This window comes from Gopherus evgoodei, chromosome 2 (genome assembly GCF_007399415.2).
Source record: "Gopherus evgoodei ecotype Sinaloan lineage chromosome 2, rGopEvg1_v1.p, whole genome shotgun sequence".
Lineage (NCBI taxonomy): Eukaryota > Metazoa > Chordata > Testudines > Testudinidae > Gopherus > Gopherus evgoodei.
The window spans coordinates 231,690,500-231,703,764 of record NC_044323.1 but is presented as its reverse complement, the minus strand read 5'-3'; the positions used below and the strand labels follow the sequence as shown (position 1 = coordinate 231,703,764).

The 13,265-nt window shown below is 41.2% G+C and overlaps 2 protein-coding genes across 4 annotated transcripts in view; one reads left to right on the top strand and one right to left on the bottom strand.

The window, feature by feature from the left end:
- Window positions 1–3,480, top strand: part of ASPH (aspartate beta-hydroxylase) — a 211,246-nt gene extending 207,766 nt beyond the window's left edge. For all 3 annotated transcript variants that reach the window (XM_030553157.1, XM_030553158.1, XM_030553156.1), the window contains one exon: window positions 963–3,480. In XM_030553157.1, coding sequence (XP_030409017.1) covers window positions 963–1,113 — 151 coding nt within the window. In that variant the 3' untranslated portion in view covers window positions 1,114–3,480. The remainder of the gene's footprint in view (window positions 1–962) is intronic.
- A 1,570-nt stretch (window positions 3,481–5,050) lies between these two features.
- Window positions 5,051–13,265, bottom strand: part of CLVS1 (clavesin 1) — a 134,265-nt gene continuing 126,050 nt past the window's right edge. The window contains 1 exon segment of the mRNA XM_030553159.1: window positions 5,051–6,279. Within this exon segment, the coding sequence (XP_030409019.1) occupies window positions 6,192–6,279 (88 nt within the window). The 3' untranslated portion in view covers window positions 5,051–6,191.

Below are 13,265 nucleotides of genomic sequence, written 5' to 3'. Positions count from 1 at the left end.
GTTTTGTAAACACCAGTCTTAAAAATGACCAGTTGTATGAACCATTGTTCCCGACTGGGGGGGAAAAAATCACATAATGAAAGTGATGTCAGTGAAGAAAAAGCTGTCATCCCTTCATGTTTCAATGCTTTCAGGGCATTGGAAATCACTTTGCAGTGGCTGGAAGGACAAGAAGAAAGTGCTGCAGTGTATGCACCAGACCTACTATCATTTTGAAATGTTCCATTTATGCTTTTTTGATGTTATGAACTCCTCAATTCCCAATTCGTAAAACAGAGGTTCTGCTGTAGCTTAAAAGGGCATGGACAGAGCGGCATGGACTCACTTTTGATTTAGCTATATCAGCATAATTATACCAAAAAAAAATATATTAGTGCAGCTTTCCCCCGTAGACACGCTCTTAGGCTCTGATCCTGGAAAGATTTATGCAGTGAGTCACATTCTTGACATTAAGTGTGAACCAGGATTTAATTTAGTAATTCTGTAACTTTTAATCCAGTTTGTTTGCCATGATTTGTTTATTTTAAAACCATGTTGCTGGCTATTGCTCATCTTTCCGTTATTCTCTAATAGTACATGTCTAAAAAGGGCAGGGGCAAGATGGGGGGACTTGATTTAAAGTATCCAGATAATTGAGAATGATGGCTAGTCAATGCCTCCTAGACTCGGATCTCTAATATATATATTCCTGTATGCATACAAAGAGAGAGAAAGAACATAATAGTATAACAGTGAATGGAACTACATCAAACTGAACTTTCTATAGTTTATTTCATTCAGAGCTCTGATACAGACATCTCATTTCTCTTTCTTTATTAAGTACTAGATTACTTATGGCAAAACATGCTGATTATACCTTCTCTATGTACAGAAGAACATCTCCAGAACAAATACCTGCCCAGATAAGTACTCATATTGGGTGTCCAAAAAGCAATAATAAAGGATGTTCTTTTCTATTACAGAACCTGGGAAGAAGGGAAGGTTCTTATCTTTGATGACTCTTTCGAGCACGAAGTGTGGCAGGATGCTGACAGTTATCGGCTGATATTCATTGTGGATGTGTGGCACCCTGAGTTAACACCCCAACAGAGACGCACCCTTCCTGCCATTTAAGAGGTCATTTCTGATGTAAGAAACAGATGAGGTTTAATCTGTTGGAGTCTGCAAATATAAATATGCCACATTAATTTGGTTGGCCATGTGGAAAATGTCAGCCTTCTAGGGGCTAGAAGATGTGAAAAAATTGTTCCACAATTACTACGGACTTACCTACAAATATTCCATTCTGTTTCATACTGAAATGGCACTGATCTGATAGATGTGCTTGTAGGCTGCAAGTGCAATAATACTCTTGTCAGCCAAAGAGCTATAAAGCCAAATTTTCAAAATGAGGAATGTGCATATGTTTGTGACATGTCTGTATTATGTGTACCAGTACCACAGACCTACATATGCACAGAGCCAGTTAGTCACCTTATTGGCCAGGTTAATGCACAAATATCTGATTTGTACGTGCACTGCTACCAGGTAATGACATGTGCGCATTAGATGTGTATAAATACTAGCACACAACTACTTTTGAAATTCTGTCATGCAATTTCTAATCATAAATGTTTTAGGTATGAAACAATATGCATATAGTGTCAACTGTAGATAATGTGAGTGAAAGGTTTTATTTTGTATTTTTCTACATGGGTAATTGTATTTTTCTATCATAGCTATACATTGATCGTTTCCTTTTGTGAACCACTAATTTTTTTAAAAATATGTGTAATAAGTGCACCTCCAGCTTTTAGCAGAGGGAGAAGCTTTACATGAACAGATTTTACTTTTGCTAAGTGTGGTCTTTTCTTGCCATCTGGAAATGCAAATAGTAACTTGTATTATTTAACTGCCAGTTAATAGAGTTTAAAAACTGATATCCAATCAGTTTTGTTTTCCTAGAATGAAAGAATCCTTTAAGTCTCCTTCAGCTTTAAGGATCTCTTCAATTTTAGGACTTCATCCTGGGAAGTACTGGGACATCCATTGACTTAAGTGGGAGTTGCAGGTGCTCAATAACTTTAGGATTTTGTAGTTAATTGCTTTGCTCCCTATCATTTCAAGGCCTCTTGTGTCATGCCATCTTCTGTCCAAGAAAAGTTGGACACAGCTCCTTCTAGGGGCTGCTTCTAGATTGACCTAAGTGGTCATTCTTCAGAATAAGAACCTAAATAGAAGAGAAACAGAGTTCACTGAGCTGGGAGCAGAGGACCAAATTCTGATTTGGAGTTCTGATCCTTGCGTGGAAGCACTGACTTCCTGCTAGAATGCAGAGCCAGATAAGAACAGCTTTGAATCTAGTTTTCAATGTATTAACTTCCATGTCAGAAATTAGAGTGCTTAGATTTTGTTAGTTATATCTCCAGAGAAGGGAGACGGACCTCTTCCCATCTTAGGCTTGGGAAAAATTCATATTGCAGTAAACTGTCAAATGTATTGTGTTACTAAGGTGCCTTATATCGTGGTATCTGAGCACCATGCGCACATTCTCCATATGCCATAATCAGACTGTCTGAGATTGTTTACTTCATTAGAGTGGCAATGTTGAAAAAACAGCCTTAACTTTGTATTCCTATAAACTAAGAGCCACTAAGATTTTGGATTTATTAAATAGTTAGATCATATAGTGCCATATAACACATTGCATGATGTGCCATGAGATGCTGTAACTATTTTTTGGAGTTGTGCAATTTTATTTCCTTTTGGATTAGCAAAATTTGATTATCATGCACTGAACAAGACTTCAGTCTCAGCCAATCATGATCCAGAAAAGCTTGGATGTGCTTTGTAAACCAGAGACAACTATATACCCACCACAATAAGAAATTCACAACTCTCAGGTTAATTATCAGGAGATCCTAAAATAATTATATTCATTTCACAATTAAGACATGTAAAAATGCTTATTGGGAGGATTTGGTAGAACCGATGTATGAAAGCTATTTATAAATGAGGTGCTCAGTATAACTGGGCTCATTGGGAGGCAGCCTCTCCAGCCAATTGTTTAGTTGCATGGCATATATTGTAATACTGTAAAATGATTAAAAAAGATAAATGATAAAATAATTTTTAAAGAATGAATCAAGAAGTGTTTGGCTTTGAACCAAAATTGTTTCCTTTTAGAGCTCACCTTAAACTGCATTGCAATTTCCATTGCTTGGCTTTAACACCCAGCCTCTAGCGATATAATAGATATTGTTTAGTGTTTAATTTGTGAAAAATTGTGTCATGCTTTTCTTGTAGCTCTGATTGTTCTGGTATTGTTTAGTAGCATTTCTTTTCTCTTCTTCTGGAGGTAGTTGCTTTATCATTTGAGATTTTGATCAGCAAATACATTAAAGCACTCAACACTAAACATGCACCTATAAACGTATTCATGCTCATTAAATAGTGTGGGATGCTATATTGTGCATTAAAAACTGAAGTGCCTTGAGTGTGGCAATGTGGGTGATGTGGCTTCATTATTAGTAGCTTCTCCACCGCTGAAATTGCTTCTGTTGTACTTTGGTGGCAAGGAGTCAAGAAGGTAATTTTTTCTTGGCTGTAGTTATTGGAATAGCATATGGAGGAACCTATAAAATTGTACAGCCTATACGTAACACATCATTTTAAGCTTTTTAGGTTGCAAACTGATGTTTCCTGCTAAAAAAGAACCTCTCTACACTGGAAATGCTAATGGAAGAAACAAATGAAAATACTTTTTAAAGTGACAAATATCTTCAGTAAAACATTTTGTCCTTGATATTCATTCAACAAAGGGAAGAATTTGACAGAGAAGGACTGTACAATCTAATGTTTGTATCATACCAGTAAGATCAGTGAAAAATTAAATGTCTTTTTCCTGTTCATGTACCTATGCACAGAATTTAAATGAGAACCACCGTCTTATATTCATGCCCTGATATTTTGGGATATATATTACAGGCCAACACAGATGTTTATTCATGTCACCATTGTATGTTTTAGTCATAACAGCTTAATGGGCTTTCTAATCTTTTATAGAGACTGATGCTCATGGACTAGGAATTCAATGGCTTTCAAAACACTTCAGCTGCACAACTCTGACTTAAGTAACCTCAGACTATTAAAATGTATTGCAGAATTCCCCAGCTAAGATTTTCTTAGTCTTCTTTCTCTCTACCTCATGACTCACAAAATGTTAGATCACTGTTCTCATGAGAGTATCATTTCAGTGGCAGGTACAGGGTAAGTGTGTTAACTAGAAAGGCTGTAAAACAAGGCACTCTCTGTTAGTGCACTACAGATACAGATCCTTGAAGCCAGTGGAGCAATGCTATGTTACACTGCCTGCCAATGTGCCTAGTGTAGTTCTACCATGGATTTTAACGGGGGAGGGATCCCTAAGATATAATGGCTTCAAGCGTTGAAACAATGCTGAGTGCTCATCTGTGGTTCAGGGCGTTTCTGCAAAGTGGCTTAGGCCCTCAACACGTGTTGACGTCAGTGTCACCTTACAGAGCTCTTAGTGCCTTGCAGATCAAGCCCTGTATCTACCCCATACAAACCAACAGAAATTATACTCTTTCTGCAATTATTCTGCATGTAACATTAGCAGCTGTATTAATCCCTAGGTGTGTAAATAGTATCTGACAGACCCCTTCTGGCCACGTATAGTGTGATATTCTATGTCGGTTAGAGGTAACACACATTGTTATTTTCATTCATTAGGGATGCTTATGGCCCAGTTGAACAGTGTCATCGCTTCAGTGTATCACTCCAAGTTATGAGGCATATTTAAAGAGTATTATGGCTGTCCACTGTCAACTCATGTTGTGTATCTGGCTTACAATTACTTTATTTGACATATGAGCACCAACCTCTTTTCTAATAAATGTCATATAGCACAACTGAATGGAAGGTAAAAAGTGCGCGCAAAAGAATTGTACAGCGGTTTGAAGAAATAAAGTCACAGTAGATGCAATTCTTAACATGGATTTTTTTTTATTATTTTTATCTATTTCCATTTCAATGTAGGGATAGGAATTCATTTGGCAAAGAGAGAGATAACAAACTGATCTTTGGCATTTCAGTTCTCCATTTCTGTTCTTCCACATTTCCTTTCAGTTGAAGCACTATGTGATATAATTCATTCTAAGTTTTCCCTTTCTGATTCAACCACAGCCACCATCTGCAATCAGCAGATCCTTCTGGCTACACCTTTAGCTGACTGCAGGAAGGAAGAGGGTTAAATGGCTCTGCAGAGCTTTCATTTGCTGTAGTGACCTAAATGAAACAATCTGGATTGGACCATTAATCACCAGTGAATTTTTTCCAGTGACTTCCCCTGCCCCCTCCCTCCCCGCCCCCACAACGCACACACAGATACACACAAGGGTAACAGGCTGTAGAGTTGCCTGTGGAAAAACACATTGGTAAAATTAAATAATTGCATTTCAAATTCTGTGTGGCTGCTGCCCACATAGCTCATTACATTTAGCTGACAGTTTTATAAAGGCTTCATAAATAAAGAATAATCTTTGCAGGGTACAGAAATAAGTGAACCCTGCAAGCAGCCAGGATGATATCACATACTGTAATGTTGAATGACATTATGCTGGTGGTGATTTGGTTTTTTTTTTTTGATTTTTATTAAAAAACCTTGGTAGCAATTGAAAGGTATTGGCAATGCTGTTATCTCAGGTCTGCAAGCTACATTAAACCTAATAATTAGATGCACAGGTTAACTTCAAGATACTCTACTTTAAAATGCACTTAATCTAAACTTTGTTTTAGGAAATTAAAGCGCATCCCTGCATAACAACTCAGAAAAACTTCCATCTGTGCATTGTTTGTATGTGTACAAAGGAGTTCATCCTTCACTTTCAGTCATTTTCACATTGCAAATCTAAAAAGGAAAAAAGAAAAGAATATATATATATTTTTTACAACTAGACTCCTTACTTTGTTAGTTAGTATCCTGAACCAAAAGAAATCTCTGTCTTTGTTAGCTTTGGCTGCACAGACAGGTGGCTGGTGACAATCGTTAGTTTGGTCTGGAAAATGGAGGACCTTGTTTTCAAGCACACACAGAGAGAGAGAGAGTGTGTTTAAAGCGTGTTGTGTGCTTCGCAGGTTTCTGGTGCTGTTGAAATTTGGCAATGCGTTTGTATGTGTTGGCGATGCAGAACTCAGTCTAGAGCCAGTAGAAGTTGGGTGTTCTCGCTCTCACCCAGTTCCTCATGTTTCAGCGTGCCAGGTTCCACCACAGACTGAGACCTGAAAGCAAAACCACACACATGCGAAGAAAGAGTAAGGCAGAAATACTAATATCTTCAACCTGCTTAGCTTCTTCAGGATCTTGTGACCTTTGCTTTTTCTATGGTGCTTAATCGAAATGCATAAAAGTATTGGTTTCACTATATATATTCTATAAAAAATCATCGGAAAACATATACTTAACAGGAATACTACTTGTTTATTACATGTTCAATTTAACTATCTAACACTTATGCATCATCATTCATGTTCTTTACTGTAAAGTAAAGGCCTGACCCTGAGAGGTTTAAAACAAATAAAAGGAAGTATTTCTTCACACAACGCACAGTCAGCCTGTGGAACCTCCTTGCCAGAGGATGTTGTGAAAGCCAAAACTATATCAGGTTTCAAAAAAGAACTAGAATAAAGTCACTGAGGATAGGTCCATCAATGATTATCACCAGGATGGCAGGGATGGTGTCCCTTAACCTCTTTTTGCCAGAAGCTGAGAATGGGGCACAGGGGATGGACCACTTGATGATTACCTGTTCTGTTCGTTCCCTCTAGGGCACCTGGCATTAGCCACTGTTGGAAGTCAGGATACTGGGCTAGATGGGCCTTTAGTCTGACCCAGTATGGCAGTTCTTGTGAGGTGCTGAAATGAAGACAATGGGATTTGTAAGCGCTTGCTTTCTGGACAAGGCCATAAGGCCCTGATCCTGCAAGCACTTAATGGGACCACTCAGATATGTAAAATTACTCATGTGTGCCCTGTGCATGCAGCACTGATGCCTAATTTATTCTTGGCTACATAGCTTGAGTTTGGCAAGAAAGAATTAACCCTTTTTACAAATATGGGAAATTGAGGCACAGAGCTTCTGTGACGAGCTGAAGGCCACAGATGGGTCAGACCCAGGATGAGAAGAGAGAAGTCCCGGCTCCCAGTCCTGTGATCAGATCTCTAGATCACAACCCTCATCTACCTGAAACAACTTGGCTTGCATAAACTCACTTTAAACAGCAGACCATTTAAAGACAACTCTCCATCCTCATGATAGTTTGTCATTCAGTGCTCAGCTTTGTGGTGTGGCTATGAGCAGTTAGAGAGGAGTGAATGAGTGAGTATTAAGGGGAGTTTAATTTGATAGTAGCAAGATTACATGCAAAAACTAAAACTGAATGCGTTAAATTAACAGGAAAAAATAAACACATTCATTTACTGGAGCTACTTGCCTTTCTTTACCTTTGCCCATGCTCACATTTAAGAAGGGAAGGGCCAGTGTATTTTGTAGAATAGATATGCTGCGTAGTGCGAAGAATGTTTCTTGTTATAGTTGGGGATAAGGGATTTGTCTACATACCTCACTCATCTGTGTTTTGGGGCAGGAATTTACTTGTGTTGTTGTTGGGGCAAAATCACTTGGTTTTAATATTTAAAAATAAACAAAGGGAAATCATTTCAAGTTTTAAAATTAAAAAAAGATAGAAATAAAATCATAAACCACATGATAATCAGTATGGTTTTAAAGAACAGTTTTTTCCTTCATACAGTTATCCCCGGATTACTGCCAGTTTATTATCTACAGTACATGTCTCTAATTCCTAGTCCTTAATATTATGATAACCTCTGTTTGACCACTAGCTGACTCACTGCTCACCTGCTGGGCAATTGATAGAACCATTACTGGAATACATCCTGCGGTATTGAGAACAGAGGACCAATCCTGGTGAGGATTGATTGGTAAATTAGTAGAGTCTTCAAGTTTCTAAGCCTTTTTCTTAAATCCTAGACTTTTAAATAGCTTTTTTTCATAGCTATTTTTCACTTAAAAAATCTCCAAGCAGAGTCATTCTAGATTTTCTAGATCATAAGAACTAGATACTTAATATGAAAGCTTTGTATCAAATGTTTCTGTGAAAATACATTTCCCCATATATGTCCACTGCATAGAGAATTCATGCATTTTAATACACAAGGTTACTGAATCCATGTTTGAGTTCACACAAAAATAGAGATTGGACCCAGCTCTAGTACACAAAAACAAATTATACAAATGTGAAAATGATGCAACCTGAGTTCAAATAAGAACATAGTCCTCTTTTTCTCTTTCTCTGTGTGGTTTATGCATATACATGCATGCACACTACTGTAATATATCAAGAAACTGAAACCAAGAGGAAAAACAGCATTCATAGTCTATCAGTCCTTTCCTCTGCAAAACCTGTTTATGCCCCTAGTGGTTGCAATTAAAAAAAAAATCAACATTTGCAAACATACCACAGATAGTTCCTCTTCTACGTATAATGGAAAACATATCATGATTGCCAAATGCTGCCTTTCAGTGACCACCTCTGGACATCTCTGTTCAAGCTTTATCATCACTCCTCACTTGGGTGCCTTTGCTCTGAAAGGCTGCAGGTCTCACCACCTCTGTTGTGTCCTTCCCAGGCTGCTCCTCTTACCTTTTTTCATGTGGGCACATACACCTGGAACTCCCTTCTGGACCGGGTATGCTGTGCTTCATCTCCTGCCTTCCAGTCTCCCTCTGTTAAACATGTTTCTCCCCTGAAGCCTGTCAACTCGTTTTAATTCACCATTCAAGCTCCTGGGTTTTGTTTCTCTGCTTAGATTGCAGAGAAAAAAATGTGTCACTCACCACTGTTCTATTTGACACATAATTAACCTCCTGTGGCCTAGTGATGTGGAGAGGAAGAGACATTAAAGGAAAGTCCTATGCAATGTAACAAACCATTCAAATCCTACTCTCCCTCACCCCTTTCTGTGCTGTGTAGCTAATCCTAGTGCTCTCAGCATGGCAGGTAATCGTTTCCTTGTTTCATGAGCGCAGCCCTTCCCTATGAATAGTGTAAGTGAAAAGCCCCCTCTGGTGATTAACTCAATGTCCGCAGAGGAATGTGCGCTCCTCCCTTACAGCAGCAAAGGCACTTGGAATGTACAGTGCTCATTCTAGCCTTAGAGGGTGACATTCACACGCACACAAAGCCTGGGTAAATGATCTACACGCAGGAGAGCTACAATGGGGTGGGAGGCAGTAACTCCCCCAATCCACTGACAGGGCACTGAGCAGCCCTGCCACTGCTACTGCTAGCCCAGCTCAGGGCTGAATAGGAGCCACAACTCCTACATGTGCACGTGTAATCCTGCCCCCACTGGCTAGTCCTTCACTGCTTCCCCAAGCCACCTCCAGTCTGAGTTAAAATAGCCTGAATGTGTATTGAAGATCCCTCGACATAATACACTTGTCCACTAGCTGCATCACAGTGCACGTGGTCACCACATTCAAGGCTGCTGCATAAACCATGTCCAATGCCCAGCGCATTAAATAATACAAACAGGACCCAACCTCAACATTATCTGTGGCCCGGCTCTGTGACAGCAATAATCTGTTTTTTTCTCCCCTTTGTCTCATTAGAAGCGGCTTAGCCCCCTCCACTAACATAAATAGTTCAGCCCTTTCTCCTGAGCTGTCTTTCTAATACTTAAATCCAGCTTAACCCAGGGGCCGAGTACTGATTTAAACAATCAGCACAGCTTGCCTGATCTTGACTGCAACTCTAAGCAGTCACAACAAAGAACCAGCCATGCTGTTCGGATTTTCACTTTCTAAAACACGGATATTTTTGTTTGCTGGGAAATGAAAGTTAGGTGTTTTGGCTGGATTTTGTTGTTGGGTTTTGCTTTTGTTTGTTTTGATTGGTTGGTTTATGGAAGGAGTCAGGAAGAAAAACAGTGAAACAGCTGTTGATTATATTAATTCCCAGTGGGATTCAAAAGGCATTTTTCATGTACATGGGCTCCGGTAGTTACTAAAATGTAGCTCCTCAGAAATGAATGTTGTTCATTTACCCCAGTGAGGATGTGGCTCGTAATGTCCTAGCTTTCACAGTGGGCAGCAATAGGGTGGCCATATTTCTCAATGGGAAAACGGGACACCATCTATCTACTGACTTCTGAGTGTGAGGATACACAATGGAGCTAAGTGATATACAGTAAAAGCTGTTTTGCATGTTGGTGGAATGGGGTGCCGGTAAGTGAAAAATGCCGGATAACTAAAAGGGAGTGAAAAGGTGTGGGGCTGGCAGAGGGTTGGGACACGGCCTCTGGGAGGGAATTTGGGTGCGGGAGGGGGCTCAGGCAGCAGGTTGGGTTTAGAGGGGGTGCAGGGTGCCAGGTCCAGGGGGCACTCACCTCGGGTAGCTGTCCGCAAGTGGTGACCTGTCCCAGCTGCTCCTAGGCAGAGGCGCAGCAAGCAGCCTTGTGCCCTGCCCTGTCCTGCCCCTCCCCAAGTGCTAGATCCACAAGTCTCATTGGCTAGGAACTGCAGCCAATGGGAGCTGTGGGGATGGCGCCTGCGGGTGGAGGCAGCTCACAGAGCTGCCTAGGAGCAGCCGGGACAGGTCACCGCTTGCAGGAAGCCACTTGAGATGAACAGCCCCCGGATCCAGCACCCCGAGGCCCCTCCCATGCCCTGAGCCCCCTCCTTCACCCAAATTACCTCCCAGAGCCTGCGCCCTACCCCCTGCTGGCCCTGCACCAACAGAACTATAAACCGGAATTTCAATGAAGATCTGGAAAGCTCTATAAAATGGCTTTTCTGTTGGTGAAGTGCCAGATAAAACTGCTTTTACTTTATATAAATTCAGAATAGGGTTATGACTACTGAAATTGAAGTGATGGCTGCAGTTGAGGAATGAATAGCTCACAGGACCAGGGAATAAGCCACAACCACCGAGAAGCAGATTTAACCTATGTAATCATGTTTCCCTGCCCTTCATTATCTCTTCTCTGTGTTCAAGAAGAGAATTCAGGCTAGTTCCACACTGTTGTGTGTGTTTCCTAGTGAGTTAGAGAATGGAGCATTTTGATCAACTTAATTTAAAACTGAATATTGCCGTGTATCCACTTTTTGAAAAAGAATGTTCTTCAGTGAATTTAGCTCTTGTGAATGTGGCGGGATGGACAGTCCTGGGTAAAAAAGACCTTTGTTTATCCATGAAATGTGCAGTGAAAATGCAGGTGCCCCCAAATCCCTCTATTCAGTATGTCTTAACTGACATGGAGGATAGTTCATCCTCCCTGCCAATTAATTCCCAGTAAGCAGGACTGGCTCCAGGCACCAGCCAAGCAAGCTTGTGCTTGGGGTGGCAGATTCTAAGGGGCGGCATGCCAGCCAATCCTAGGGCGGCATGGGAGCCAGCTGGCGTGCTCCGTCTGCCCAGCCGAGTAGTGCCAGAATCTGCAGCAAGCCCAGTAGCCCGTGTCCTTCCCTCCCTGCTGACCAGAGCAGTATGAGCCCTTCCAGCAGGCAGCGCGGCGGGAGGGGCCGAGTGGTGAGCGACCTGGCTGAAGGAAGCCCTGGCCGCCCCCCTTCTTTCTCCCCCACCCCGCTCCCTCTGCCACCCCCCTGCTAGCTGGGGCATGCCCTCCACTGCCTGAGCACGTCTGCAGCGCAGGGAGTCCTGCTAGCTGAAAGTTGCAACCCTGACTCCAGCCGCCCCAGGTTTTTTTTGTTTTGTTTTTGTTTTTGTGCTTGGGCGGCAGGAAACCAGAGCCGGCCTTGCCAGTGAGATTCCCAAGGGTGCCAACTGTGAGGTGGGTTTGGTGGGTTTGGATCTCTGCTTACTGGGAGCAAAGGTAACAAGCCTAATTCACACTGAACAGCCACTTTCAAGTCACTACATCCTGGGCTATATGTGAACCAATAATCTAAATAAGAAAGATGAATTATCCCTTTATCAGTCTTCTGGTCCATTCAGTCCTCATCCCCAGCCTCACTATATTCAGTGATTTGGTTGCTGGTTTTCTTTTAAAGCATTTTGCCACAATTTACAAATACCTATCACTCCAGCTTTGCAAAGCACATCTTTTGTCTCATGTTTTTCATACTGCAAACCACAATTGCTGACTAAGCTGGCAAAATCTCTGCTGAATGCCAGCATCTCAACTCAAATGGAGGTTGTGGAATGCAATACCTACCCTCCAGGCTCTAGTGTCACAGGAGAGCTGGAGGATGAAAGCTTTGCACCCTATCCATGTTCCCAGGGAACCAAATGAAAGTTTTGCTGCCTTAACTGAATGAAGGATTCAGTCCTTCCTGTGTCAAGTGTATCCGACGAAGTGGGTATTCACCCACGAAAGCTCATGCCCCAATACATTTGTTAGTCTATAAGGTGCCACAGAACTCTTTGCTGTCCTTCCTGTGCATTTCAGGGAAATGTGAGTCACAATGGAGGAAAGGAAGCCTGAATGGTTGTTAGCCCGAGCACTTTAGTCATGTATTCGTTCCCTGCCTCCTTTGATAACCTCTTTGGGATTCATGCTGCTTCTGTGGTAATTGAACATTTGTTCTAAACCCACAGGTGGTACGCCAAGTGATCCTCCACACACACGTTACTTTGTGCTGGTGACTCACTCCAGTTTATACCATCCAAATATTAGTTGGATTTAGAAAGTACTGAATCATCTTCCTGATAATATTATCTGAAGTTATTGCTAGATGTGCAAGCTAAAATGTTAGGGCTAGTCAGAGCACTAACCAGTGACTGTTTTCTCCCTAACACCCACTGATCTAAAATGGATGCTTGGGTTTACTTTGTATTTAGAAGTGAGGTCTGCTTGGGGGCAGGAGCTGGACATGCAAACTCTGGCTTTGTTCTCCAAGGATCACAGCTGCTTCCACTGAAGGAAAGTAGAAGACATCCTCCACCCCTGGAAGTTTTTCTTGTCTCAAGGTAAACCTGTGATGTTCACTGATTATTCACACAACAATAAAAAACCCAGTGCCCTTTGCTCTCCTGCAGTTAGGGTAAACCTTCGCCTTCTGCAGTATGATATGAAAGAAATTTCCATGGACCTTCTTTACATGATGTGATAGGAAAGAATAGTAATGCTGCTAATCCCTCATTGTCTAGGATTTTGGAGCTGTCCATGCTAAATCTCATTTATATATTCTTTTCTAGAATAGCATTCAAAGTATTTATTCTTG